The 27,247-nt window shown below is 34.9% G+C and overlaps 3 protein-coding genes across 7 annotated transcripts in view; 1 reads left to right on the forward strand and 2 right to left on the reverse strand.

Moving 5' to 3' along the window:
- Positions 1 to 2,798, reverse strand: part of LOC114932896 (uncharacterized) — a 37,570-nt gene extending 34,772 nt beyond the window's left edge. For 2 of the 5 annotated variants that reach the window (XM_029305307.2, XM_085483120.1), the window contains exon 1: positions 394 to 689. The gene's annotated coding sequence lies outside the window, so the exon portion shown is untranslated. Of the gene's footprint in view, positions 1 to 43; positions 374 to 393; positions 690 to 1,598 lie in introns of those variants that run through there. The other 3 variants (XM_029305321.2, XM_029305333.2, XM_029305315.2) reach the window with 3 other exon arrangements.
- Positions 2,799 to 3,719: 921 nt separating this feature from the next.
- LOC114932831 (G protein-coupled receptor Mth2) overlaps positions 3,720 to 27,247 on the forward strand; it is a 46,309-nt gene continuing 22,781 nt past the window's right edge. The window contains exons 1-3 of the mRNA XM_085483109.1: positions 3,720 to 4,488; positions 4,677 to 4,763; positions 4,957 to 4,980. The gene's annotated coding sequence lies outside the window, so the exon portion shown is untranslated. The remainder of the gene's footprint in view (positions 4,489 to 4,676; positions 4,764 to 4,956; positions 4,981 to 27,247) is intronic.
- LOC114932821 (uncharacterized) overlaps positions 5,239 to 27,247 on the reverse strand; it is a 28,665-nt gene continuing 6,656 nt past the window's right edge. Inside the window, exon 2 of the mRNA XM_029305225.2 lies at positions 5,239 to 11,122. Coding sequence (XP_029161058.2) covers positions 11,020 to 11,122 — 103 coding nt within the window. The 3' untranslated portion in view covers positions 5,239 to 11,019. The remainder of the gene's footprint in view (positions 11,123 to 27,247) is intronic.

Genomic DNA, 27,247 nt, shown 5'->3' on the forward strand with positions numbered 1-27,247 from the left:
GTTTATTCGAAAAAGACGACAGTCCGTCTCCGAAAATACTCACTCGAGACTTGTCACAGCCGCTTTTGCGTATTTCATTCCGATCTAAGCGCTTTCTCGAATCATTCGGACGCTCCCTTTCAGCGGAATTTCTACAAACGGCTCAATCGTCGAAGTTCAATAAACGAGGCTGAAAAACCTTATCGAGTACTCCCTCGATCGTTGCGGGAGGCAAAAACGTCCGAGGGACGGGCGCGCGCACCTAACCTCAATCCCTTCTAATTCGACCGGCGTCCGGCTTGGGAGATCCTCGCGACGCGGCGAAACGTCAGATAATGCCGAGAAATGTCAAATGAGTACAGCGCGAAGAGGGGTTGGAGAAAAATAGGTTTCGCGCAAATCCTTGTTACGTACCTCGCTTCACGCAGCCGGGTGCTCCGGAAATTCGTCGGGAGCTCCGCGAGAGCGTAGCCGTCTGGCCTGACGTCGGCCGCGTTACAGCCGTTCCGTGGGACGATGACGGACGAATAGCGGCGAAATTCGCGTCGGACAGGAGACGCGGCGCGATCGCGGCGAAACGAGCGGGAGAAACGGGCGAGGATCTCCTCCCGTGGAAGGATGAATTCTCCGGGAAATACGAGAGCACGTATTTATGAATCAACGCGAGAGCGGTGTGTGCCGAGGCTGCTGACCTCACTGAAATTTAGCCATATTGAAATGCGCAGTGCCGCGGCGCGAGAGAGATAGCTCGCCAAGTAGCGCCGTCTCTCTCGCTCTTCTCCCTCTCTCTCTCTCTATATATATATATATATATATATATATATTCGATAGAATGTGTCCCACTTGCCGCTCGCAGCGCTCGCGAGTATGTTTGTCTCTGTTTAGCTTTAGGATAATAAGGACGAAATTATCTCGTGAAAAGATTGCGAACGTCAAGTGGAACGTGTTTTAAGCAGGGTTGTGGGTAATAACTAGTTAAAAATGTTAAAAGTTAATAACTTTGAACTTAGCTTAGTTAATTTAAAATGTATTAATTTTGAACTTCTACTATAGTTATTTTTTTATCTCTATGAATACCATTATTGGTGTTTTATAAATGTATTATTTTTAAATTAAAGTATTATTAATTTTTTGTCACAAATTGTAATTACTAAAAAATATATTTTAAAAGAATGAACAAACAAAATTCTAATTTAGTATAAATAATATTTTTAAAGAGTAAGTTTTGATTTAACTTCAGTTAATTTAATCTTAACTTTTTTGTTCATAAAAAACTTTTCACTTAACTAAATTAATTTTGTAAGCAACCAACTTTAACATAACTTAATTTTCAAAAATCATTAACTTACCCAACTCTGGTTTTAAGAAAGTTCATTTTTTTTTGTTTTATATAGAAACAGAGAACATATATATCTTATTAATATAATTAATCAGATTTATATATTGAATATAAGTATAATTTCGAGTTCTCCGATTTTGCTGAAATTTTTATCTTATTTTTGTGCGTATAAAACATCTGTAATTAAAATTGTCATTTTCAAATAGGAAAAAAATTGAAGTGGAGGAAACAAATTTTAATCAATATATGAATAAAATGTAATAAATATAATTCGACTTACATTTCGATTATATTCTTCGATCTCGGCGTACTCCGGTTTTTTCTTGGAGGAAACCAACCTTGGAAATTGTCCTCGAAGGAGCTCCAGAACACTATTTGCACTCGCGTTACTTTTTTTCGTTGCGACGAGCGGCGACGCCCGAATTTTAGCCTTCACATTTTCGACGCGTTTCGGTAAAACGCGAGAATCGCGAGAGCTTTTATTCGCGCGCGAACAAGACCGATGCTCCTTTTTTCGCGACGCCGCTTTTTTCATGGTTTGCTTAATTATTACAGGACCTTTTATTTCAGATTTGGTCACTTATACACTTTAATTCACTATATTCTATATTTATATTTCACTGAATATTTTGTATTTCACTTAACACACTTTATCTTTCACTGAATACTTGACGACGGAAAAATCGCGCAGATAGAGGTTCGCCGATTATTTTTATTATTTGACGACGTCGTAATTTTATCACTTCGGAGAAAAAATTGTTGGCCGAATTTCGAGGACAAACTGTCGCGCGCGATATCTCCGAACAATTTTGAGTATCGAAACTCCGCGGATAGATAAAGATCGTAAACGGCTGTCACGATCACGAATTCCGAGAATCAGCTGAGCAGAGGCGCGAAACGCGATTCCAGGAATCGGCTCCTCGAGCAAATTTCCAGAATCGCCGATGCTTCACGAAAAACAAAAAAAGGAGAGCATTTTCCGAACTCCGTATATATACACTCATCGCGATCGTCGCGTATTTCGATAATACACGATTATAATCTAACACGTTTTTATTAAATAAATAATAATTAATAAAATTAAATATTAAAAAAAATATAAAAAAATATAAAAAAAAATTAAATTAAATATTTTCGTCTGGACTCCGGTTTTGGTCGAGAAAACGTAGAGAAACGAAAAAATGGCAATATGGCGACGCGACCTTGTCGTTGTCGATCCGAGATTTTTGCGAGCTAGAATCACGAGTTAATTCGTCGCGTAACGATACTTGGACACGATGCTCCGGAAGTACGACCGGAAACGCGCGATCGCCCGCTTAGAACGCGATCGACAACGCCGAAAGAGCCGGAAAATTCTCGCGTCGAAGGCTCCCAAAAATTCGCCCGATCCTTCCACGGTAAGTCAAGCGCGCCAACTTCACTGATCTTCACGACTCGACTTGAGACGCCGCTGATGACGAGGCGAAGTTGAGCGAGATTCGCGATCGAGATGAAGAATCTCGCCCGTGCGATCGCGATCACGACGTCGAGACAAACGACGCGATCGAATTTATACGGTAATTAACGACCTAAACACGCTAATTAATACTTACACTCGTATACTTTCGCGAACCGGACCGGCAATGAACGGTTGAAATTGACCGCGAACAAGTCGAAAGTACATAGAGGGCAGCAGTAGATTAGAAGGAGTGGGTTCGGAAATGTAGTCCCCTAGCGGGAGCTCTCAATCGACCAATCAGGACGAAGGATTCTCGCTCTCCGATTGGTCGCTCAAGTTTTCCATCGACCAATCAAAGAGTGAGAATCTCTTCGTCCTATAGGCCTTTTCTGTAATTTTTTAACGCTTGCGTTATAATTATAACGCATGATTTACTAGGTTTGGACCTATGAAATTGTACACTTTCTAGTAAATCATGCGTTATAATTATAGATCTGGGTATCGATTTTGGATATCGATTCTGTAACTTTCTAAAGTGAAAACGTGAAAAGTTAAAAATTTCCGCTAATCACGCATTGATTTTAAAATGAAATCGATGTGCGATTGACGGCAATTTTTCACTTTTCACGTTTTCACTTTAGAAAAAGTTACAGAATCGATACCCTGTAAATTTTTAAAGTAAAAACGTGAAAAATGAAAAATTTCCGCCAATCACGCATTGATTTTTAAATGAAATCGATGTGCGGTTGACGGCAATTTTTCACTTTTCACGTTTTCACTTTAGAAAAAGTTACAGAATCAATACCCTGCTGATTGGTCGATCGAGAGCTCCCGCTAGGGGACTGCATTTCTAAACCCACTTCTTCTAATCTGCTGCTGCCCTCTATGTACTTTCGACTTGTTCGCGGTCACTTTCAACCGTTCATTGCCGGTCCGGTTCGCGAAAGTATACGAGTGTAAGTATTTTTTAGCGTGTTTAGGTCGTTAATTACCATATAAATTCGATCGCGTCGTTTGTCTCGACATCGTGATCGCGATCGCACGAGCGAGATTCTTCATCTCGATCGCGAATCTCGCTCAACTTCGCCTCGTCATCAGCGGCGTCTCAAGTCGAGTCGTGAAGATCAGTGAAGTTGGCGCGCTTGACTTACCGTGGAAGGATCGGGCGAATTTTTGGGAGCCTTCGACGCGAGAATTTTCCGGCTTTTTCGGCGTTGTCGATCGCGTTCTAAGCGGGCGTTCGCGCGTTTCCGGTCGTACTTCCGGAGCATCGTGTCCAAGTATCGTTACGCGACGAATTAACTCGTGATTCTAGCTCGCAAAAATCTCGGATCGACAACGACAAGGTCGCGCCGCCATATTTGCTATATTTTGTTATACTCCGCGATTTCTTCATAGTCAGGGAAATATATATTGTGAAGTGTGTAGTGGCCAATTCGGGAATATCGGCAACTTCAGAGTGCGTCGCGGGGAAGTTGCCATTGTCGTTCGATGAGGCCCCTCGATAAGAGGCCTCGAAAAAAGCGGCGACGCCGAAAAAGGAGCGTCGGTCTTGTTCGTGCGCGAATAAGCTCTCGCGATTCTCGCGTTTTGCCGAAACGCGTCGAAAATGTGATAGTTGTTAAAGCTCGGACGTCGCCGCTCGTCGCGAACGAAAAAGTAACCTAACGCGAGTGCAAGTGTTTCGTAATTTCTTCTACGAAGAGGAAGATGGCGATATCGAACTAAAATGGTGAATAACTTATTTTATTATTTGTTTTATTTATACTATTTTATTTATACTGTTTATTTATATTATTTGTACTATTATTATTATTCTTTATTTAAATTTAATTAACTTTATTTTTTGAAATATATGAATTATTCAAAATCTTACTATATATATATACATAATTTCGATTTATATTTTACAATTTACAGTTTACACAAGGAAACACAAGGATAAACGGAGAAAAAAAGAGAAAGGAGGCCCAGAGTGACATCGGGCACCGGCGGAGCAACTTTACGGTAAATAATTTATTTTTTTATTTATTTTATTATTACTATTATTTATTTTATTGTACTATTATTTTGTAATATATATGTTGTAATAATTTTATTTTTTTAAATTAAAAAAAATGATATTTTAAATATTAAAAAAAATTTTAATTATTTAAAATTTTTACGATTTTACTAAATTTCATGTATTTATATTTTACAGTTTCCGCTGCTGCGCATCGTATCGGTGAGTCTCATCAAATGTTGCTTAAATTTTGGACAATAATTTGATGAAAATCATATATGAGAGAGAGGGATGTGCATCGCAAATAGATGAGATTGCAGGTCTTGAAGAAAAATGAGGAAATATTAATATAAGAAATAATAATATTAATATCGGTTTTATTCACGCGCAAATAAGCTGTTGCATAAAAAATGCAATTGGTGGAATTTTGCGATATCTCGGGAGATGAGGAGGGAGAGATAATTTATAGAAGAGACACAATTCTGTAGTGTTCTTGTATATTTACAGATTATTCGTAATTCATAGTCAATAGTAATCATATATATATAATATGTATATATCAACAAAATAATATTTTAGTCATTCTTACGTCGCTAATAAAATCTAGAAGCTAAACAGTCACAGGGTCTCGATCATCTAAAGAGTTGGTGGCTTCTGCCAAGCCGCAAATTGTCATGCACATATTTTGCGCTGTCTACCTAACAATAAATAAACAAACAAATACAAATCTATACATTCCCGCGCGCATTAATGATGGTTAATGATGAGAATATTATAAATGTTGTGTGCCATGATACGGTCGTAGATAACGAATTGATCATTTCGCCGATTCTTTGACATTTCGTAGATCGAGGAACTGAGTTGCGGACAATAATAATTATTTTAGCACCATTTAAATTCGAAGAAGTAACGAAATGCATTATTAGATCGATTTTGACTGTAAGAGAGAAAGTATTTATATTTTTTAAAAATTATAAATGTATATTTTGTTAGGAATGCTTAAAAAAGATATTCTATCTTTTTTTTCTCTCTCTCTCTTTTTCTCTTACATTAAAAATTATTACATATCTAAGGCATAAAATATTTTTAGCCTCTCACATTATTATCGCATGTACATTTATTTATTTATTTATGCATTTATAATTGGCTTTTTCTATACAAGTTGGCCTTGACTTCAGATTTTTGCTATTATAATACTTCCTTTCGAATCGGAATGAGGTGAAGGATTAATTATGATATCAATTGCGCGTATTCGAAATACATGGATTTTTTTTTTTAAATCTTGCTGATAATCTCGTGCATAACAGCGTCTGTATATCGTCTTACCGATGGCGAAATGAGGACAGAACAGTCGTTGTCTTTATTTTTGCCGCGGCGTAACGTGTGCCACGTGATCCGTCATCGTCGTATGAATGCGTCGTAGGTGTGTGCATGTTAAAACTGCGGTTTCTCTAACGAGGTCGGCGCGGATACCGCTAATAATCGCGTGCGTTTCCGTCGGAATTGAAACGGCCGAGATGCATCGTTTCGGACGATCGTCGCTTCGTTATCTACGACTGTAAACGACTGCAAATCGGACACCAAATATGCATCATCTCCATATCGCTAACCACGTTATAATTGTATATATTATCCGGGATATCAATTAATACATCGCGATAGCTCCGCGTTAATCTGGCACTATAATATTAAATTCCATGTTTATTTGTGATCTTATAAAAATTCAATACTTTGAAAATCTATTTTTTTGCAGTACATTTTTCAGCAATTAATTATCAATTCAAATATTAATTTTGCTATCTTCATTTTTTGTTTTACGATTCGTTATTTTTTTTTGCTAATGATAAATGAGATGTTAGAATAAGTCAGCATCCTTATTTTTAATATCAATTTGGCGCTGATTGGTAGAAAAAATAAATTATAATAAAAATTATTAGCAATAAATTGACATTTGATTATATTTGAATTTTTGATTTCTCTGGGCAAAATGCTAAATGAACGAAAGTATTCGCGATAATTAATTCGTTTTCTTTTAATATCTAACTGCAGGTATAACACAAATAAAATAAAGGTTTGATTGATTCGATGCAATCGCCGATACCCAATTATTTGCTCATTTAATTGAATGGTCATTCTCTGATTATATAACTCTAGCTACGATATAGTCGGAGAAATGGAATTCTGTGGCTCCATGATTTACGCGTCATGTATCATCCTATATTTCGTATTATATTTCAATAAAACAGAATAATTTTCAGAAACGAAATTTGCTTTGAATTATAAAATTAAAATTGTCTTTAAAGCAATTTTTATGATCAAATTATAAAGAAAAAAGAATTTAACATACTTATTCGTATATTATTATATTAAACATATTACCGTTTAATAAAAAGAAAATATATTTACATCATTTTTTAAGAAGCAGAAAATATAGTATTAAATGTGCCAGTATATAACTTTATACTTCATACTTCTCTACTTTATGTTCCATTTTATCTTTTGGAATTTTCACAAACTTTTTTCACGTTTTAACACATGCGTTATAAATTAATCTACTTAAAAAAAAACTCACAATCTCGTGGGATACACGGTTCATGGGACTAGAGAATTTACTTGACCAATGTCCATATCTGTGAACGACTCGCATAAATTCCCGCATGAGAATTGCTGCTAATCACTGCAATGAATTCCTTTCGACATAGTCAAGTGTCTGATTTCGACTCCGATAATAATAATAATCGATATCGCGCACGACGACGAGATGTCTCGCACGAAAAAAATTAGCTACCATATAGCTAAATATTGGCTGTCCCTATATTACGTCTGAAATTTAGTTATCATGCCTAAATTTTAGCTATGGTAACTAATATTTTTAGCTATAGTTAAACGGAGAATTTTATAGCTAAAAAATATTATAACTATCATTGCTGACTGAATTTCATATGTAATATAAGAACAGCTAAAGTTTAGCTTTAGTAGCTAATTTTTTTCCGTGTGTGTATTCGTGCCTGTCGATATATTATATGCTGAATTTGAATATACGTTGTCACTTTTTTGGAGCACGCGCGCGTGAACATCGCGTATACAAAGGATCTTTTCTCTACCTAAATGGACTATCTACACGCTTTTGTCGTGGACCTCGAGGGGATTTCCTCGCCATTCTTTGCGTTCCCCAAATTCGTTTTTTTTTTAACTACCAAATAGCACCTATATTTTCGTCACGCTATGCAATTTATTTTGCGTCGTTTTATTTTTTTTTTTATGCGGTTCAATCCTTTGCGTCCTTCCTAAACTTGTTATATAACATGTAACACAGAGAGAACTGTACATTCGCGTGTTTCCAACCGAAGAAAAATTTGATAGACAATGGTTTATGGAAAAATTATTTCAACATTTTCGACAAATCGTATGGTATACTGAGAAAAAATGTATTGATTTCGAGTAAGTATTTATTTCATTACTGTTTAATAAATCATTTATTTGAAACTAATAATATTGATTTAAAATATTTGATATAAGAAAATCCTTTTCAAAGCAGATAAATATTTATTTGTTTCAAATAAATGATTTATTAGGCAGTATTGAAATAAATATTATTTTAATAATTTTTTAGTATATATAACTGTAACTTATTTGTCGAATAGCAAAGGATGAATGCGCTCATTTTCACCAGCCGAATTTACACCAACAACATACAGAACCTTTTTTATCCTATAATGACTTTCATTTTATGATGCAAGCAATTAGATAAGGATTGGACGATAAATATAGCTGGGATATGAAAGCGTGATTATTTTTGAAATGACATTTCTCTGTGATATACGATTGTGTCTCCGGAGGTTTTTCCGGTGCTCGACGGAAATAGCTGTACACACGTATACACACATATAATACGAACGATAAGTGAGCCAAATAACCGTAATCAATTTGATGCTCTTTAATTATCTGTATTATTTTCTAACCGGAACAAACTGGACAAAATGAATTAGAAAAAATTGTTTTCAATATTGCCAATTAGTATCGTGCGCGATACTACACGTAAGAACGATAAGACAAAAAAGAAAATGTAAACGCAAGTTATAAATTCAGTCGACATATACACACTTATAATTTGCTCATAAAATCATAAATTTTATTCAACTAACGTGCGTAGAACATTTAGATTTATAACTATAAGTAAACATTGATTGAAAGCAATTAAGACTCTTTTTATGAGTGCGTTATCGCGAGACAATCTAAAGCGAAGAAGCTGTTTGTAATTCGAATTGCGAGCAGACGAGAATGAAAAGAAACGCACCAATTGATTAGGCTAATTAGAAAATAAATAAATTAATAAACTAATTAATATTAATAAATTAATAAACTATTAAAATTAATTAATTAACTTGAATCTAACGGTAGAATTATTTAGGAAAGCGCGCGGTGTTTTGTAAAATCGAAATTTAAATAACTCAGTGTGCACAACGAGAATTTATGATAGAATTAAAATGCGTAGTATTGAAGCTCGAGAAGATCTAAACGCATCATAGTTAATTGCGCAGATGAAAACCTATTACATGCTGCTCGTGTAAACTCGGCTCGGCAAGTCACGGATATAAATATTTGATATTCGTGACGCACTAATTTCTATTTCGCTGGGATCGGGAGATTGGTTTACGATCGCCGTGACGACGCTGCGAGTAAAAGTGAAGAAAAAAAAAATATATATAGCGCCAATATATAACGTTAAATCGATAACTAACTGCATAAAATAACAAGGGCACGATAACAAATAAAAAAAATCTCATCGCATTGTACAATACAAAAAAGCGAATATAAAACTTTATATTCACAAAAGAATTGTATTTCTCTCTAATAAAAATTCAACATGTATTGCATTACGCATTTCTTATAGAGATTTTTTACATTCTAGGATTTTTCTAATTCTAATTAAAGTAAGAATAAAATTATCGATGTGATCTCTCTGTTTATTCGCAAACAATTTTGTTTTTACAATTTGTATCTAAATAATTAGTAACAAACTAGCGAACGGTTTTTCTTCGCTTTCTACTTACAATTAAATTAAAAACAGATAACGTGTATGAAACGTAGAAGCCTCATCACGGCGTTCGCGTGTCATTGCACTTGTGTCAAGGGTCTCTACAAAGTTGTGACGATGAAAAAAATCGCGCAGTTTATGTCGTTGAAGCAGTGGTGTAGTCTTTACAAAACATTACATCGACGAGTCCACGCGAAAATTTTTTTCTTTTCGCTGTAACTCGCCATGCAAATTAACCGCGTATCAAAGTTCTGATCTACGACGGATTCTCATTATGAAGTAAGTTATACTTGCGTAATTTTGCGCAATTGTACGTTCACGTGTACATTATTATTATAATAATATTATTATTATTTTTTATATAATAGTGACTGGTCCTATTATGACTTGGCATTGGTTCTGCATAGATATGAGAGAGAATATTCGTCTTGTCAGTACAAAAAGTTTAACAAAAAAATATATATTTTCAACTCGAACTCTCGCTAAGAAGTTATTTGTGGAGCTCTTCCGTCAAAATACGTTTAATTCTAATCTCTACTCTACTAACCGATTATCATCTACATTCGCATATGATTTTATCACATGATTTACGCTTTTACCACAATTTACGAATGTTTATCGAGTGTGTATTAAGATTGCATGTCGTAATTAATCTTTTAACACACCGTCAGTCTCTTTCGCCTTTTATCTCATTTTTACTTTCGGATATATAAACAACTTTTATCATAATTTTAGATAATCCATATATATGTATATAAATAAAACACACGATAAAGATATCTTCATACATACAATATAAAATAATTTAAAATATTTTTTTTAATATAAATTTCAATTTTCATATTATCATGTTGCATCTCTTGAAGAAAATTATTTAACGACTATGCGGGAATATGTATAATAATAACGACCGACTAACAGCGGGTTAAAGAAAAGTACGAACGGAATCGAGTCGACGCCGCTTCGACTACACCACCGCGAGGAGAAGAGGATACGCTTGAACGGGTATCCTGCGGCGGATATAATTCCGCGAAGGTTCTCGCCGATCGACGTTTCTTCGTCCGCATATCTCCGCATATCTCGCTCGTGGAACGGCCTCGGCAATAAGTAGCCGAAACCGCGTAAGAAGTTGCGTCGCGGTGTTTCTCGTCCATCGCGGTTCCTTTCTCCGCGTGCGCCATTCAGGATCGCTGGACTCGCGGTCAGGGTCAAGGTCACGGTGGTCAGGAGGCGAGAGTGGTCCTGTGCCAGGAAGAGTGTTGCTGCTGTTGCGGCGGCGGCAGCTGTTGCTGCTGCTGCTGCTGCTGCTGCTGCTGCCTCTTCTGGCTGCAAAAACGAAAAACATCATTATTCGGGTTACGAAAGTTATATTCATTAATTTTTTTTTTTTTTTAAACTTCTATATTTTTAAAATGATAATTATAAATTAATATAATTATTCATATTTATATAAAATTATAAACTCAACAAAATGGACAAATACTGAAATGTATGAAAAGATATATAAGAATATATATTACATTATCGTTCAAAGATTTCGAACGTATAATTTTTAGATACAATTAATTATTACCGATATTTATTTATATAAAACGTTAAATAAATATCAGCATGTTAATAATTTTTAATCTAAAAATTATGATATTCATCCTAATCTTCGAGCAAGGTATATAGTATAATAAAAAATACAAAATTTTATATCTAGAGCGATGGAATAAGAGAAACGAGTGGTCTCTTTTAATATACATAACTCTTAATATATAAACAGTTCATCTAGTTCCTAACAGCTACGATTATTATAACAGGATACGATAAGGGATATACCTATAAGATATCGTCTTCCTTATATACATACACGTGCGCATTTTGTTTCTTTATGAAATCAGTTACGAGAGAGATCCCGAATGTGCGACGTGGAATTATGCGCATATTTTTGCAAGGTTTGATATTCGCGAGGATAACGCGGATACGTACGTAGGTACATACGTACACGAACATTGATGGAAGAAGCGCAGAAAGAATTCTTACGGCGATGATGTGCCGAGCAGACGCGTCATCGCGTCGTGTCTCTCGATCAATCTCTCGGCATAATGTAAAATCGACACGTGCGCGCCATGAAAATAACACCTTCGTTGAATCGTCATCTAAACCGCATTCGCGTCACGGCGTCCACGTAAGCGAGATTACGAGGTTGAATTGTAATTACATCGGAATGCAAATTTCGCGCCGCGGTCCAGATTCGGCTCGCAATTATCCGACCGTGCAATTTCGAGATCCAGATCTATATTTTTGTTGGCGATGCGAATATGTATCGAATTGTAACGACGGGTATAAGGGAAGCTTAAATTAGAAATAGCATTCTCTTTTTGGCAGTAGTTCGAATTGTTCACGAGACCCGTGATCTATATAGGTATTTTATAAATAAAATTATTTCTATATACATATCATTTGAAGCTTAATTTTCTAAAATTTATCTTCTTTCTTTTGCAATAAGTTATATATATATATATATATATATTTATTTATTTAATTTTATATAATATTTATTAAAATTTATTTATTTATATAATATCTACCACAATAAGTAAGATATAAAATATGTTCGATTAATGTTACTATATATATAGTAAAATTTATCATGTGTACGTATTAATATTTTTTATTGTGGTAAATATTAATCAGAGAAACTCTTATAAAATTCTTCCAATACTATACTTTTATTGTCCCACGATTACCATAATTTTAAGAATAAATTCTAAGAGAAAATTCTCTCCGTGTATTTTATAATATATATATTATTTTTTAAAATTAAATATATATAGAAATACATAAAATTATAAATAAATATACATATATTTACGTATTTATAATCTTTTATATATTATAATCTATATAATTAACCTCTATCATATATTATAAAATATATAATTATCTATATATATCTGTAAATGTATATTTATTTATATTATATCTTATAATCTATACGATTTCTAATACCTCATTTCTCATGCTGTCTATGCAATTTATATTCGTTGGAAACTGGAAACGCGTATCGCTACAACTTAAGAAATTTTCTGTCCGATTGTATAATTTTCCTAAAACGGCTAATTAGCATAGCAATTCCTATAATCATTTTGTACAGTTTTAAGAAATTGGTTTTGAAGATCGCATATTTCTCGTGGAATGAAATTTTCTTCAAATTGCTATTTCAATATAAAATTGCATCGTGATTCTTCGGCTCTGGCGTATCTCTTCGGGGGCGGTGCACCGTTATTTGCGTGCACACGCGTCGGAGGATCAATTAGGACGCGCCGCTTAATTGAGAGCGCTTTTCCTACATCGTAATGCAACATCGTGGGCAAGGGTAATCGGGACAATTACTGGCACGCGATTTCGATGCTGAAAGTCCCGGGCCGCATATGGCGCATTCTCACGGAGCGAGCAAAGTATACACGAAAGAAATACACATTTCGGCTGGAGTGCGGCTCGAAAGAGATAAGAGAGACTTTTCACCTTTCGTTAACAATAGAAGAGAGATATGTTACACAGATATATTAGATATATATTATACATGCGTAAAGACGCAACGCTTTATTTCCGAAACACCAGCAGGGTGTCTACTGGTTAGGGAAATTTGGAAAACCGGGCATTGTCAGAGAATTTTATAATCTGGAATTGTCAGGAAAAAAGTCAGGGAATTTTATTATTTATCTGGATTTTTTCACATTATTTTATATTTGTCTCAATAATGTGACATTTTTTATTAACTAAATATAAATTTTACCTTGACTATCCCAGCACGCTAATTTTCTGTGTTATTAAAAATCGATTTATCTACAGCGTGTTCGTTAATTTATATTTTCATCGTCGTGTTATTTTATTTCAATGTGTTTAATAGAGATAAAACTGAAAAATTTGATACAATATAAATAAAAAAGGTGATTATTTAAATAGTTTATGGTGACATGTTTGTTTCGATTTCGTATATAATGCAGATTGTATAATTGATTTAAATTTTTGTTTTTTTAACTTCCAAACCTTTCATTGTTAACAAAAATATCTCAAGGATTTCATGATTTAACTTCATGATTAAATATCTCAACATTTAACTGATTTATCATATAAATATATGCAAATTATATATTTGGAAAAAATAATACTAAAAAGTCAGGGAAAAAATTAATTTCTGGTCAGATTGGAAAATCTGGAAAAGTCAGGGAATTTTTTTCACTGTTGGACACCCTGATGTTACACAGATATTATATATATATAAACTATTTAAATAATCATCTTTTTTATTTATATATATAATATCTGTGTAACATCAGAGTATCCAGCAGTGAAACAAATTTCCTGATTTTTTCAGATTTTCCAAGACCAGAAATTAATTTTTTCTCTGACTTTTTATTATTTTTTCCAAATATATAATAAATATATTATATATATATATATATATAGAGCGTTGCGTCTATACGCATGTATTTTATATATATATATAAAATGCATGCGTATAGACGCAACGCTCTATTTCCGCAACATCGCTGAGTCTCTTCTCATCATTCGATGAGAAAAATAATTTGCGGCCTCTTTATAATGATCGTTTTTGCCGTTCCATGACAAATAATGCACGATTTTGCCGTAATAATAACATTCCCCAGAGATAGGTAATCTACGTTGCCATTTCGGAGTACCGTTCCCCCGAACAATGTCACGTCGAGATTAGCTTGATGCGTCTCCCTCTTCTTCTTCATCTCTCTCTCTTTTCTTCTTCATTTTTCCATATTCTTTTTGAGGGTGGGATTTACGATTTGCGTAAAGTATACACGCTGCGCGGCAAGAACGGGTTAATGCTCGGGATTTGCGGCTTATCGTAATTAACGGTTACGCCGACGCGGTTGTTTAATAATCCTGGCGAATTAAACGCTACCTAGACAGAGAGATATAGCTGGAAAACGAACGATTTGAATTGTTTTTCTCCCCTACGCGAATGAATATGAAACTTTTTTGTCTGACTCGCACCAACGACTTTTCCTCGTATAACGAGACAAGGACAATATGTATATGTACCTCCTCGCGTTCAACGACGATAATCTATCCATGCTCGCTCGCCGCGATTTGAAATATAGATGGTCGAGTTTCAGAGGCGCCGTAGACGCTCGTCTCGTGACTCTCTTTCTCTATAGAACGAGTACACCGATCGACATGAAATATGAATTCCCGATCGAAGCCGCTCTAGAACTCCTCGAACTTTATGTTCATCGTGGGCGGGAGGACTCTTTCTATCTTTCTTTCTCTTTCTTTTTCGATCATTACATCAATCCAGGGAAATCTGGAAAACCGGGCGTTGTCAGGAAATTTTATAAATCTGGAAGTCAGGGAAAAGCCAGGAAATTTTACTATTTATCTATGTATAGCATTTTTTTTACATTATATTCTACATTTGTCTCAATAATTTGAAATTTTTTATTAAATAAATATAAACTTTTCCTTGACTCCCAGCACGCTAATTTTCTGCGTGTTGTTAAAAATCGATTCATCTACAGCGTATTCGTTAATTTATATTTTCATCGTCGTGTTATTTTATTTCAATATGTTCGATACAAACAAAACTATAAAAAAATTGATATAATATAAATAAAAAAGGTGATTATTTAAATAGTTTATAGTGACATGTTTGTTTCGATTATCATACATAATGTAAATTGTGTAATTGATTTAAATTTTCGTTTTTTTTTTTAACTTTCGAACCTTTTCATTATTGACAAAAATATCTCAAGAATTTCATGATTTAACATTTAATTGATTTATCATGTAGATATATGCAAATTATATATTTGGAAAAAATAATACTAAAAGTATTATAACAGGGAAAAAAATAATTTCTGGGTTTGGAAAATCTGAAAAAACTCAGACAATTTTTTTTATTGAGTCTGCTGGACACCCTGTTTTTCTCTCTCGATCATTGTATAGAATGAGTAACGCACGCAAATAGGGGTGAATGAGTTTGGTATCGACGTGGCTCAATTATTATTATCGCGTATGAGTACTTGAAAACGTCGTCGTGTTCGCGTCGGATGCTCTTCTTCGTGTACGAAATAAAATTTATTATTATTCATCCAAAACGTCTCGCGCGAGAAATCTTGAGCGCTTCTTTTCTTTTTTTTTCTCTTCACGATAAAGCAGGCAACACACGATTGTCTATGTTGATTATAGTCTGTTTTTTGTCTCCGTAAATTACGGTTCTCCGTGTAACGTATCGATCCCGTACTGTTCCGTTCGTTCTGATATATATATATTTATGTGTGTATACATATATATGTAGACAATATGTATATATAAAAATGTATATATTATTGTATACACATGAACACACACATTCCTTTTAATGATATATTTAAATCACATGCTATACACGACGCGATCATCGAATATGTATCAGGTAGTCGAATATGCAAAATGGCAAGCCATCTAAATGACGCGGGAATATTTATCGTCACGTTATAAAACAATTGGACAGCGCTTTTTATAAATTCAATATCCTCGATTAAATTTTGCGTGCCCAAAGTGACCCGTTTCGCCCTTTCATATAAGTATCGACTCTCATTAAGAAACACCGATAAAACATTAAGCCCACCGATCCAACTATATAATTTCCCAGCTAATAAAGAACTGCTCACTTGTCGATTTTATTATGGGATGCGCTGAACAAAAGAGAAAAATAAAAATAAATACATTCCAAGATAAATATTTAGCGATCTCTGGCAGAGAGCAACGACTCGTCTCTGTACATTTTCATCATTATACGCGAAATTAATTGTGATGAAAAAAGCTAGAATTACTTTAATTAATTCGTATAATTTTCCTACTCCAAACATTATATATTTCGTGTATTAAATTTGGGAAAAGCAGAGAAGATTAATGCAATATTTTATTCCGAGATTGATATTTGATTTGAAGCTTATATGGTTAAACGTTTTATATTAAAAATTTTATATCATAAAATTCGAGTTCGAGATTCATATTTAATATATTTTTGTTTTTTTTTTTGTGAACGTACAATTTTTTCTTAGAATTTACCCTGAAAATCACGGTAATCATATATATGGTATTGAAAGAATTTTATAAGAGTTTCTTTAATTAATATTTATCACAATAAAATATTAATATATTTTACAATAAGATATAAAACATGTTCGATTAATTTTACTATATACATATTAATATCTTTTATTGTAATAAATATTAATCAGAGAAACTCTTATAAAATTCTTTCAATACCATTATTGCCCCACAATCATTTCCATGATTTTCAAGGTAAATTATAAGAAAAAATTCTCTCCATGCAGCTTTATTATACACGGTGCCTGTGTGTGTATCTGCATGAAATAATCTCGGCAAAGTATAACGAGCGAGATTGCCTAATAACTTCCCCTGATTTGCGTATCTCGTGAAAGTTGGCACATGTGGCGAACGTTCGCGTTTTAGTCTAAAAGAAGTTCCGAACTTTATCTGGGAAAGTTTGCGCGGGAAAGAGATATGTACATTCCCTGAGAATCTCGAAATGATTGCGGTATACCATGAATCCCATGCTAAAAATTTGATGAAGGCTCAACATGAGGTCCTCCTTTGTTGGGCGAATGTCGGCCGACAAACTTTTGCGCCATTTACCCCGAAAACGTTATTAGGTTCGATCGATCGCGAGGCGAATTTCTGACCGAGAATTTTTTTTCCGATTTATATAAATGTAAATTGCGTTTTGCTCAAGTTACTTATAATACAACGGTACAAAGCTCAGGGAGGTCGTTCGTTAATCACGACAAACGTGATTAACGAACGACCTCCGTATTTATATTAATAAAACTTAATAAAAATAGGGAGTCTTATGCCTTATCGTGTTCTACCATATTTATCACATACTGCATGAATTAAACGAGTTGTTTACTTTGTATAATGATAATAAGATCATAAAGTCATATTATATGTTATAATTATACATGCGTGATATATATATGTATAAATTAAACAAATATAGCATACGCATATGATTTGATTAGCAGCAATAGCTAAACAAAGCAAAGAAATAGAAGAACATTTGAACATATTATTAGATATTTGTATATAAATAACATTATTTAACAATCTATATATTTATATATTAATTTTTACATATTTTATTTCTCTCGGTATATCGACTATATTTCAATAATATGTTTGATTTATTATTTTATTAAAGTTATACAAATATAATTTGGCTTTATATTACATTATTAATTAGTTTAATTTATTATTGATATATACATATGTATATTATAATATATATATTATAAATTTATTATTTAATTAATTTTCATTATAATGAAAATAACATAGTGAGAGATTAAATCCCAAATTTTTTGGTTTGGTTAACTATATGTACATCGTTTTACTGAAGTATTTTAGGTAGATGTTAGATCGAGGTTGGATGCTTATTAAGGTCACACTCGTTGATAAGCTAAGTACTTTTTCTCGTGTCACTGATCGTCTTTCCAGCTAAGCCACCGTTCAGCCGTATGCGAGGTAAAATGTGGGTCGCTTTGAAAAGAACGCGTATTATTGTCTAAATTACATTACGCTATGGATCGAGAGACATTAATTTATCCGATTAGATTGTTTAATAATTACTTAATGAATATCAAAAGTATACAATTTCGTAAATATATATAAATAAACTAAGTATTCTCTTTTTGACAAAAATTTGATCTATATATATTGAAACGTGCGTTAAAAATTTGAATCGAATCTTCCAAAATTCATATCCCATATCGTTTCAGCTAATCACGAGACTCTAGACGAAAACAAAAAATCCGCGCTCGTTCTCCTTCAATTCGCGTACTCGAAAATGAATCGAGTACCGGCGTACTTGGTTTTCGGTGTGTACTGTAGTATCCTAGTATCAGCGACGACACTACCGGTACTCAGCTCGTAACGACTCTTTGCAACGACGAGAACGATCGATCGAGGTGTTCTCGGTCCGCACGTGCGCAGATTACGCGGTTCTCTCTCTCTTTCTCTCTCTATCTCTATTCCTTTCTCTTTCTATCTTTCCTTTCCTCCCTCTCCTCTCTTTCTCTCTCTAAACGCTACCACGACCACGTCACTGCTCGTCGAGGTGAGTCCAACATAGCCTTCCATAGAGCCACCCACGCGTTCACGCACGCACACGTACATGTACACGCACATATATGTGTCGATGCACACATCGATCCAATCGAGGGTGGGCGAAGCGGCTTCACGGTGGTGCCGAATGGCGAATCTTAATATAAGGGTGGATACGTACGAGTGACGCGCGTAAGAAACGCCACGTGGCCACGTCGTGCCGACACGTGCATACCGACTGGTCACCGATTGTTTGGTAATCGTTTCTCAAACATATCCGATAATTTGACGTCGGGGAAAGGTCAATTCATTTTTCGGATAATTCGATTTAAATTGATTATAATAAATTGACAGCACACGTGTCATGACGTAGGTACACAGTCTCTGAAGAGCACGGTCTCATATACAGGTCAGGACACTTCTATGTCGACTACATGGTGTCAAGCGTAACAAAATCTAACTAATATGGCTGCTAACTCAGGCCGATTTATTTAATGTGCGTCAGCGTAGATTTTTTTTTTATTTTGACAGTTTTATGTTAGATCCTATGTGCACAATTGAAAAAATGTTAAAAATAAATACGGTTATAAAACCGTCGGAATAAATATTGAATATTAAGAATAGTTTTTATTAAATTATTTAAAAATAGTGAAATATATTATTATGTGACAGATTTTTTATACACTTAATTTTAATGGAGTGTTCTGACCTGTATATAAGACTGTGCTCTGAAGAGCTTAATCGTTAGAGTTTGACTGTTTCGAAAAATTTTTCGCAAAATATGAAAATAAATTAATATTTAATTGCAGTATATTAAAACCTTTATCAAACCATTACGCTTTCTGCATAAATGCCTTTTCCTCGCATTAAGCGCACGATATTTTTTTTAGAAGGGACGATCCCCCTTCGGCTTTACATACAGCGGTACACTTTTTTTTTTCTATTAAAACACGATCGCCACACCGGCGATTAAGTTCGTTGTCTTGAAATGCTCCTCGCTTTTACAATCTCCCATATTCCCCGTCGCCCTTCTAGCTCTTCTCTCTCCGTTCCTTTCATTTCTTTTACTTTCATCGATCGTCGCGTCTCCGACATCGCGCGACGCTTGACTCGATGACGACGCCACAGCGTCGAAGTGCAAAAAAGCGGCGAATGATAAGCCACGTATGTTCGTTTTTCTTTCTGGCAGGGATCGCGTATGCGTGTGCGAGGTCGAATCCATATACCGTCGTCGTGAACAAATCTTTATTTAATGTCATGGTTACGATCGCACAATTTCGTGTGGCAACGACGTTAATATATGGTGAAAAAGCCACGTGGCGTTAGAGACCTTATATATATATATATATATACCTGTGTCACCCTGTTTCGACGCAATTTATTTCTTTCGTGCCGCAATTTTGGAACAACCGTTTCGTCATTACTCTTGCTTGTCTTCTGACTAGAAGAATAATCTTGAAAAGTTATTACGTTTGTAGCACGCGATAATTATTACGAAAGAGTAGAAGTTTAAAACGCGTGTCCGCAAATAAACCGAAACGGAGAACATCTTGTATCTCTACAGCCATATTTTGAGCCGGCTATATATAGATATCGATCCGCAAAAGATTCCACGGTGACCGTTTCTACGGCAAAAGTAAAATTTCTAAAAATAGATGGTAGAGACGAACGTGTTGCGCAGTCAATCATCGTAAATATACGATTTGACCAAACGCAATCTGATTTTAATATTCAACAGTCACCTAAATTACTGTCATCTAAATTAACGCATTATAACTCAAAGGCTAAGTCTGATTGTAGATATTTTGTGGAATATCAAAAAGAATTACAAAATCATTCATTAATATAAATTTTTATTTTTCTCCGAGGACGCTATTATATAATGCAAGCTACACGGAGAGAATTTTTGTTTAGAATTTATCCTGAAAATCATGCGGTAATCGTAGGACAATATGGTATTGGAAGAATTTCATAAGAGTTTCTCTGATTAAAATATTTATCACAATAAAAAATTAATATGTACATAATTAATCCAACATATTTTATCTTATTTTTTTTTGTGATAGATATTACTTTTATAAAATTCTTTCAATAAATATTAAGAGAATATCTCTCAGTAAATATTAAGAAAAAATTCTCTCTGTGTACATAAAAATAATCGAAATACTTAAAATTTAATGCAAAATTTAATGCGATTAGTAGAATAATCCTCTTTAGAGATCACGCATTTATAAAACAAAATTTGTCATTAATTATAGCTATCCCATTTTCTCGTCCTTGTACATGTGATTTTCGCGCTCGAATGTAACAGAGAGCATAGTATTTAGCGCTAAATGAACACAAAGAATACGGGCCATTGTTTGCGCCGGCAGAGTATGCGTAACATCGATCCACCAGAGCGGCCGCGTGTTAATGAAATACGAATCTGTGCGCGTTCAGGAGCACGTGGTGCGTAGTCGCATGCGTGTCCTCATTCCCCATCGTTCCCTCATTGCGTAAATATTTCAAGGCATAAGTTGAAAAAATTAGCGACGTCGGGTCTGGGACGCGAACCAATTTTCGATTTCCTATTTTCATCATTTATCACCCTCGCGCGAATGTCTGATATGTCACAAATCTAGGTACCTATTATATATTATATTATATACTGTCTGAGATAAAACTGAAGAGCAGACAAGTTCTCTCTCGGTAATCTCTCGATTAAATCGATTATATCGTTATGAAAGTACATAGTTTTGTAATAATCGAATGATAGAACTTTTGGCGACAGACCATTGACCGGATAAAGCGATCGATTTCTCGTGTTCTTTGCATAGATTTCTGCTTCGCGTAATAGACCTGGCCTATCTTTAAGCCACTTATCCTATTTGTGTCCGACGTGACGTATTCGAAACTATAATCCTCGATATCCCGTCCAACGAATTTAGATTGTCGTAGTGCGTCGCGCTCAGACGATCAATCGTTGTTCAATGTATTAGCCACAAGTACTCTAGTTTCGTCTTCCTTGTCGCTCGGAAGCGATAGAACTTTGCGGCCAACTTTGCCCTAGAGTTATGTCTTTTTCTTCTCCGCGATTATTGCAATTGCATTTCCTATATGCGAGCTCGTAGATAAATTGAGTTCTTCTCTTCGAAATAAATATATGTACATATGTACGCATTTGTGTATATTTTTTCATCAAATATAAATTATCATCTTTCTCCCTTCATTTTTGTTCACTTTTCATAGCAAAAATTGGAGTCTCAGGGTGTCTAGCAGTCAGAGAAATCTCAGGGAAAACCGGGCAATGTCAGGGAATTTTATAAATCTGGAATTGTCAGGGAATTTTACTATTTATCTGCATTTTTTTACATTATTCTATATTTGTCTTAATAATTTAAAAATTTTTATTAACTAAATATAAATTTTACCTTGACTCCTAGCACGCTAATTTTTTGTGTTGCTAAAAATTAATTCATCTACAGCATGTTCGTTAATTTATATTTTCATCGTCGTGTTATTTTATTTCAATGTATTTAATAGAGATAAAACTAAAAAAATTGATATAATACAAATAAAAAAGATGATTATTTAAATAGTTTATAGTGACATGTTTGTTTCGATTATCGTACATAATGCAGATTGTATAATTGATTAAAATTTTTGTTTTTTTAACTTCCGAACTTTTTCATTATTGACAAAAATATCTCGAGGATTTTATGCTTTAACATTTAATTGATTTATCATATAGATATATGCAAATTATATATTTGGAGAAATAATAGGTACTAAAAATTCAGGGAAAAAATTAATTTCTGGTCTTGAAAAATCAGAAAAAAATCAGAGAAATTTTTTCATTAAGCCTGCTGGACACCCTGAAATTGGAGTCTTCTCTAACAATAAAAATCTTAAAATCGCTGTTGCTTTTTACGTGAAATTTTGATATCATCACCCTTTACAAACGGAACGAATTGCGGTATATGCGCGCTTCCTAGTGATATCCATCGATCCGCTTTTAAAGGGGCGTTCACATCGGTGATATATACCTACCTACTTACGTACGTCGGTGCTGGCGGATAGGCGCGGAGAAGAGATAGAGAGGGGTCTCCCCATGACAGTCCCAGGGGACCAATGACCCCCAGTGTCTGGCTCGATCACTGTGTCGCGATGCTCGTCACTGACACAAGGCGACTTTATAAACGATACCGCGAACTCGGTCGAACATCCCACGATCGGACGGAGTTATTGCCATATAGGAACTGGGAACTAGGCGGAGAGAAACGGTTAGAGGAAGGCATAAGCTGGAGGAAATGAGACAAAAGTCGGCGGAAATAGGGATAGGACCAGTAGTATATCATGTACGAAAAAAATTCAAGGAGCGTAAGAAAAAATATGCTCTTCGTGTTCATCCGTCGACTTTTTCTTCCTCCAACTTTCGAGCGTGTTCTTTATCCCTCTTGGCGTAGTCTCTCCTTCTATTTCCCGATCCCATCTCCCTTTCTCGCGCGTTTTCTTCCTCTACCTGCGACGGGAACGTAGGCGTGGACGTGGGCGAGGTGAGTCTTCAGGGCCGGCGAACATCGACCGATCCCGGCCGGATGTCTCATAAATCGCTCCGACTCTTGGATCCTCCCGAATTGTCGATAGATACGTCCCTGTCGATCCAATTCTATGGCGGGAGATCTCTGTGGATTCCATTGCGGAGTAAGACGGAATCGGGCACGAGAGTATATACGTATAATGCACCGCGAGAAATATCGTTCGGACGATTATCGTATAGTTAGCAGCGTACGCTGGAGCGCAAGATTCGATTAACTCGACCTGTCAAATTCGAACCGATCTCTATAAATCTTCGGAGGCAATATCCGGATCCTCGAATCGGAGCGGCGATCGCTTTTGCAAATCGAATTTAGTTGCATAGCTTCGTATCGAGTTCCAATCAACGATATAGTATTTTATATATGTATATTATTCAATTTTTTCTCTTCTCTCCTTCTCCGTTCTCTTCAAAATTCGAACAATCGTACACGGAAAGAATTTATTTCTCATAGAATTTACCCTGAAAATGCGGTATTGGAAGAATTTTTCTAATTAATATTTACCACAAATAAAAATATTAATATGTACATAGTAAAATTAATCGAATATATTTTATAATATATCTATCATAGATATTAATATTTTTATTGTGATGAATATTTTTTATCACGATTACTATGATTTCGAGGTAAATTCTAAGAGAAAATTCTCTCTGTGTATAAATATATATTTTATAAATAAATCTCATTGCAATCTTTATAGAATAATCTTTTAAAAGGAATAATAAATTTTGGAAAATTATTCTCAAAATATATGTACGAAAAATATTATTTTATTTATAAAATATCTATATATATATATAATGCGGATCTCGAGAACCATTCGAATATTAATATATGTACATAGTAAAATTAATCGAATATATTATATTTATATCTTATTGTGGTAAAATATTAATCAGAGAAACTCTAATAAAATTTTTCCAATATATTGTCCCACGATTACCATGATTTGCAGGGTAAATTCTAAGAGAAAATTTTTTTCTGTATATTTTGAATGTTTGATTATATCCTTTTATACGATTTTTGTTATCGCACGACTATCTTTCTGATTTAATGTATCTTCTAACAAGTGTGGGAAAATATATATATATATATATAAAATATACGCAACCCTTCCTGCTGTTGTCTGTACATTGATTCATCGTTACATCACCGAGAGAAATGATCGGAGTTGGTTTGTTATTTTTAATTATCACTTGATTACTCGGCGCGATGTGCGCTTCTTGCAAAACGTGCAGAACGTCTTATCAACGGGTGATGTGCATACATCCTGTTGATTTACAAAGTTGCACGCTAAGTTGAATGCTAATCGAAGCGATACGCTGCGCGACATATTTTCAGTTGAGCTCTTTTTTTTTCGACGTTTGCCACGTGAGGAATGACGCGGATTACACAAGTGTCTTATGCAACAAGTATCGTGCAAGCAAATAATGGAAAGAAATATTGTTGTTATGATAAAATGTTGTTCGATGTAATTCCGCGTCCAAGTTCCAACTTTCTACGATATACATATAGTACCTAAGTCGGATTTAATTCGAATCATTAAGGGAATGCTGCCGTAGTTCTGTTTTATCGATTTTAAGTTAGATTAAGTTCACTTTTTATTAAATATACAGATTTGAAAAATTCTCCATAATGAAAGTACTAATAATAATGAATGGTATACTAATAATGGGCTAATACTAATAATGAATGGATAGTCCGGCAAATTTTTGCTGTTTTATGCCTCGACATCAATTCCGCACGCAAATATACATACATAATTAATTCAAGTACGAATCTTTTGATACAGGCTGTTAATTTTGTTTTTATTACTTCTGTATTATTCTTTCGTGTCATCTCTATTGGAAGCGCCATATTTTCTGCACAAATAAACTGCAGAACTTTTGCATTGAATAAGTATATTGTTATGAGCTGATGCAAGAGGCCGATGAAAACTAATTTTTTAACTTTTATTATTTTTTTATAATTCCAGCGCTCCCCGTTCATTATTATCAATATTTTAATTGTGGAGAAGGATTTTTCAATCTGCATAGTCAATAAAAAGAAAAGCCCTTGAACTGAAAGTCGGTAAACCAGACATGATCAGCATCCCCTTAAACTCACACGCGATCAACTGGAAAGCGCATCTCTAGAAGAAAGAAGATCTAAATTTTGTCCACATTTAATATTAATTAAAATATCGAGATTAATTTATATATGGAACTTTGTAATCTCGTACCAAGAGATACAATTCCGAGTAATTAATTTTCGCAATTTTTCGTTCTTCGGCTCTGTTGGCCGATTTAGAAAACGTCATATTTATATTGTTTATATTGAGAGCCGATAAAAATATTTATTTCTAAGTTAATTAAAATATTCAAAAAAAAAATACACACAAAATGGACGATCATCCTCTCTCGGTGAGATCGTTACTCCGGAATAATAAACTGATCTCTCCCTCTGTTCGACCAGTCGCACACACGAGAGGGTTAAATCCCGCAGAGATTTTTGCTTCCTGTCCAGCACCCTCTCCTCCCCCTTCCTCCCTCTCTGTCCCCTTTACCACGTCCCTCCGAGCTTTCGAATTCCCGGTGCCCTCTGTTCGTGCCACGATCGATGAACGTTCGCGTCGACGTCACACGACGACGAGGGCCCTCTAATGCCTCTCCCTCTCATTAAAAGCGTCCGTCCGTCGCCGAATAGTAGCATCCTAATGCTATTTACACAAGTGCTCCTGCCCTGTGGCGAAAGGTCCGTGTTCTCTTTTCGTGTCTCGGTGGTGCCCGCGTTTATTACATCACACTCGCGGGATCGCAAGCACCGTGTAATTCCGAATGCCTCTTCGGGAACTTTTCGTCGGTGCGCTCTCTTTGTCTCTCACGAGACTTCCGTTAATTGCCGCTAAGGTCTCCTTGTCCCTCGCGTTTCATTATCGAGGGGAGAGTTTAGTGTCGACTGTAGAAACTCGTCTACTTCGACGCAAATCGATAACTATATTTAGGAAGATGCGAGTGAAAGATCCTGGCCGATTATTTATGTTACTAATTTTCTTTCGTCTTGTATTTTGCTTTGTGTAAGCAAGATTATATGAAGATATTGTTTACCGCGATTGGAATATTTATATATTACGTCATGAAATATATTTCTGCACATGTAATATGGAAATTCTTTTTCTTGCTCTCTCTATAAGGAGATCTTATCAATAATGTTGTCAACTTATAGTGGCATAAGCATATTTTTCTACTGGACAAGATAAATCGACTTGTAATTTTTTTATTCTTTTTATTTTATTTTTTTTTTTTTTCATAAAATATTGACGTTATTTATAGAATAAATATACGAGAGTCGCTGTTTTCGTTTAATCGATTCAAGGCTAATTTATCGAGGCAGCTTTTAAGCGCGATCTAAACATAATAAATATAAAGCGAGCGCGGTGACGTCCTCCCTGGCACGACCGGCGAAGAAAATTAGCATACCGTCACTGGATAACCTTATCCTTTCTACCCACGTATTGTTATCGGTCCTTCGATCTATACCCGAGCCTATGAATCCTAAATATGCGGACTTGCGCAACCGCGCGCAGCCTTGTCGTCGACGTCGAGCTAAGCTAAGTCGACAACAACAACGAACGTAGGACGAAAAGCGTTTACTACGACCCAGTTTCGCGTTGTGCCAATGTGGCCAATCGTGGCCCGAACGGGCGTTCCTCATTAGAGAAGTCTCGATCGGCCAATTAACAGTTCGTCGTAGGATC

This window comes from Nylanderia fulva, unplaced genomic scaffold (genome assembly GCF_048542155.1).
Source record: "Nylanderia fulva isolate GAGA-0341 unplaced genomic scaffold, ASM4854215v1 Scaffold23, whole genome shotgun sequence".
Taxonomy (NCBI): Eukaryota; Metazoa; Arthropoda; class Insecta; order Hymenoptera; family Formicidae; genus Nylanderia; species Nylanderia fulva.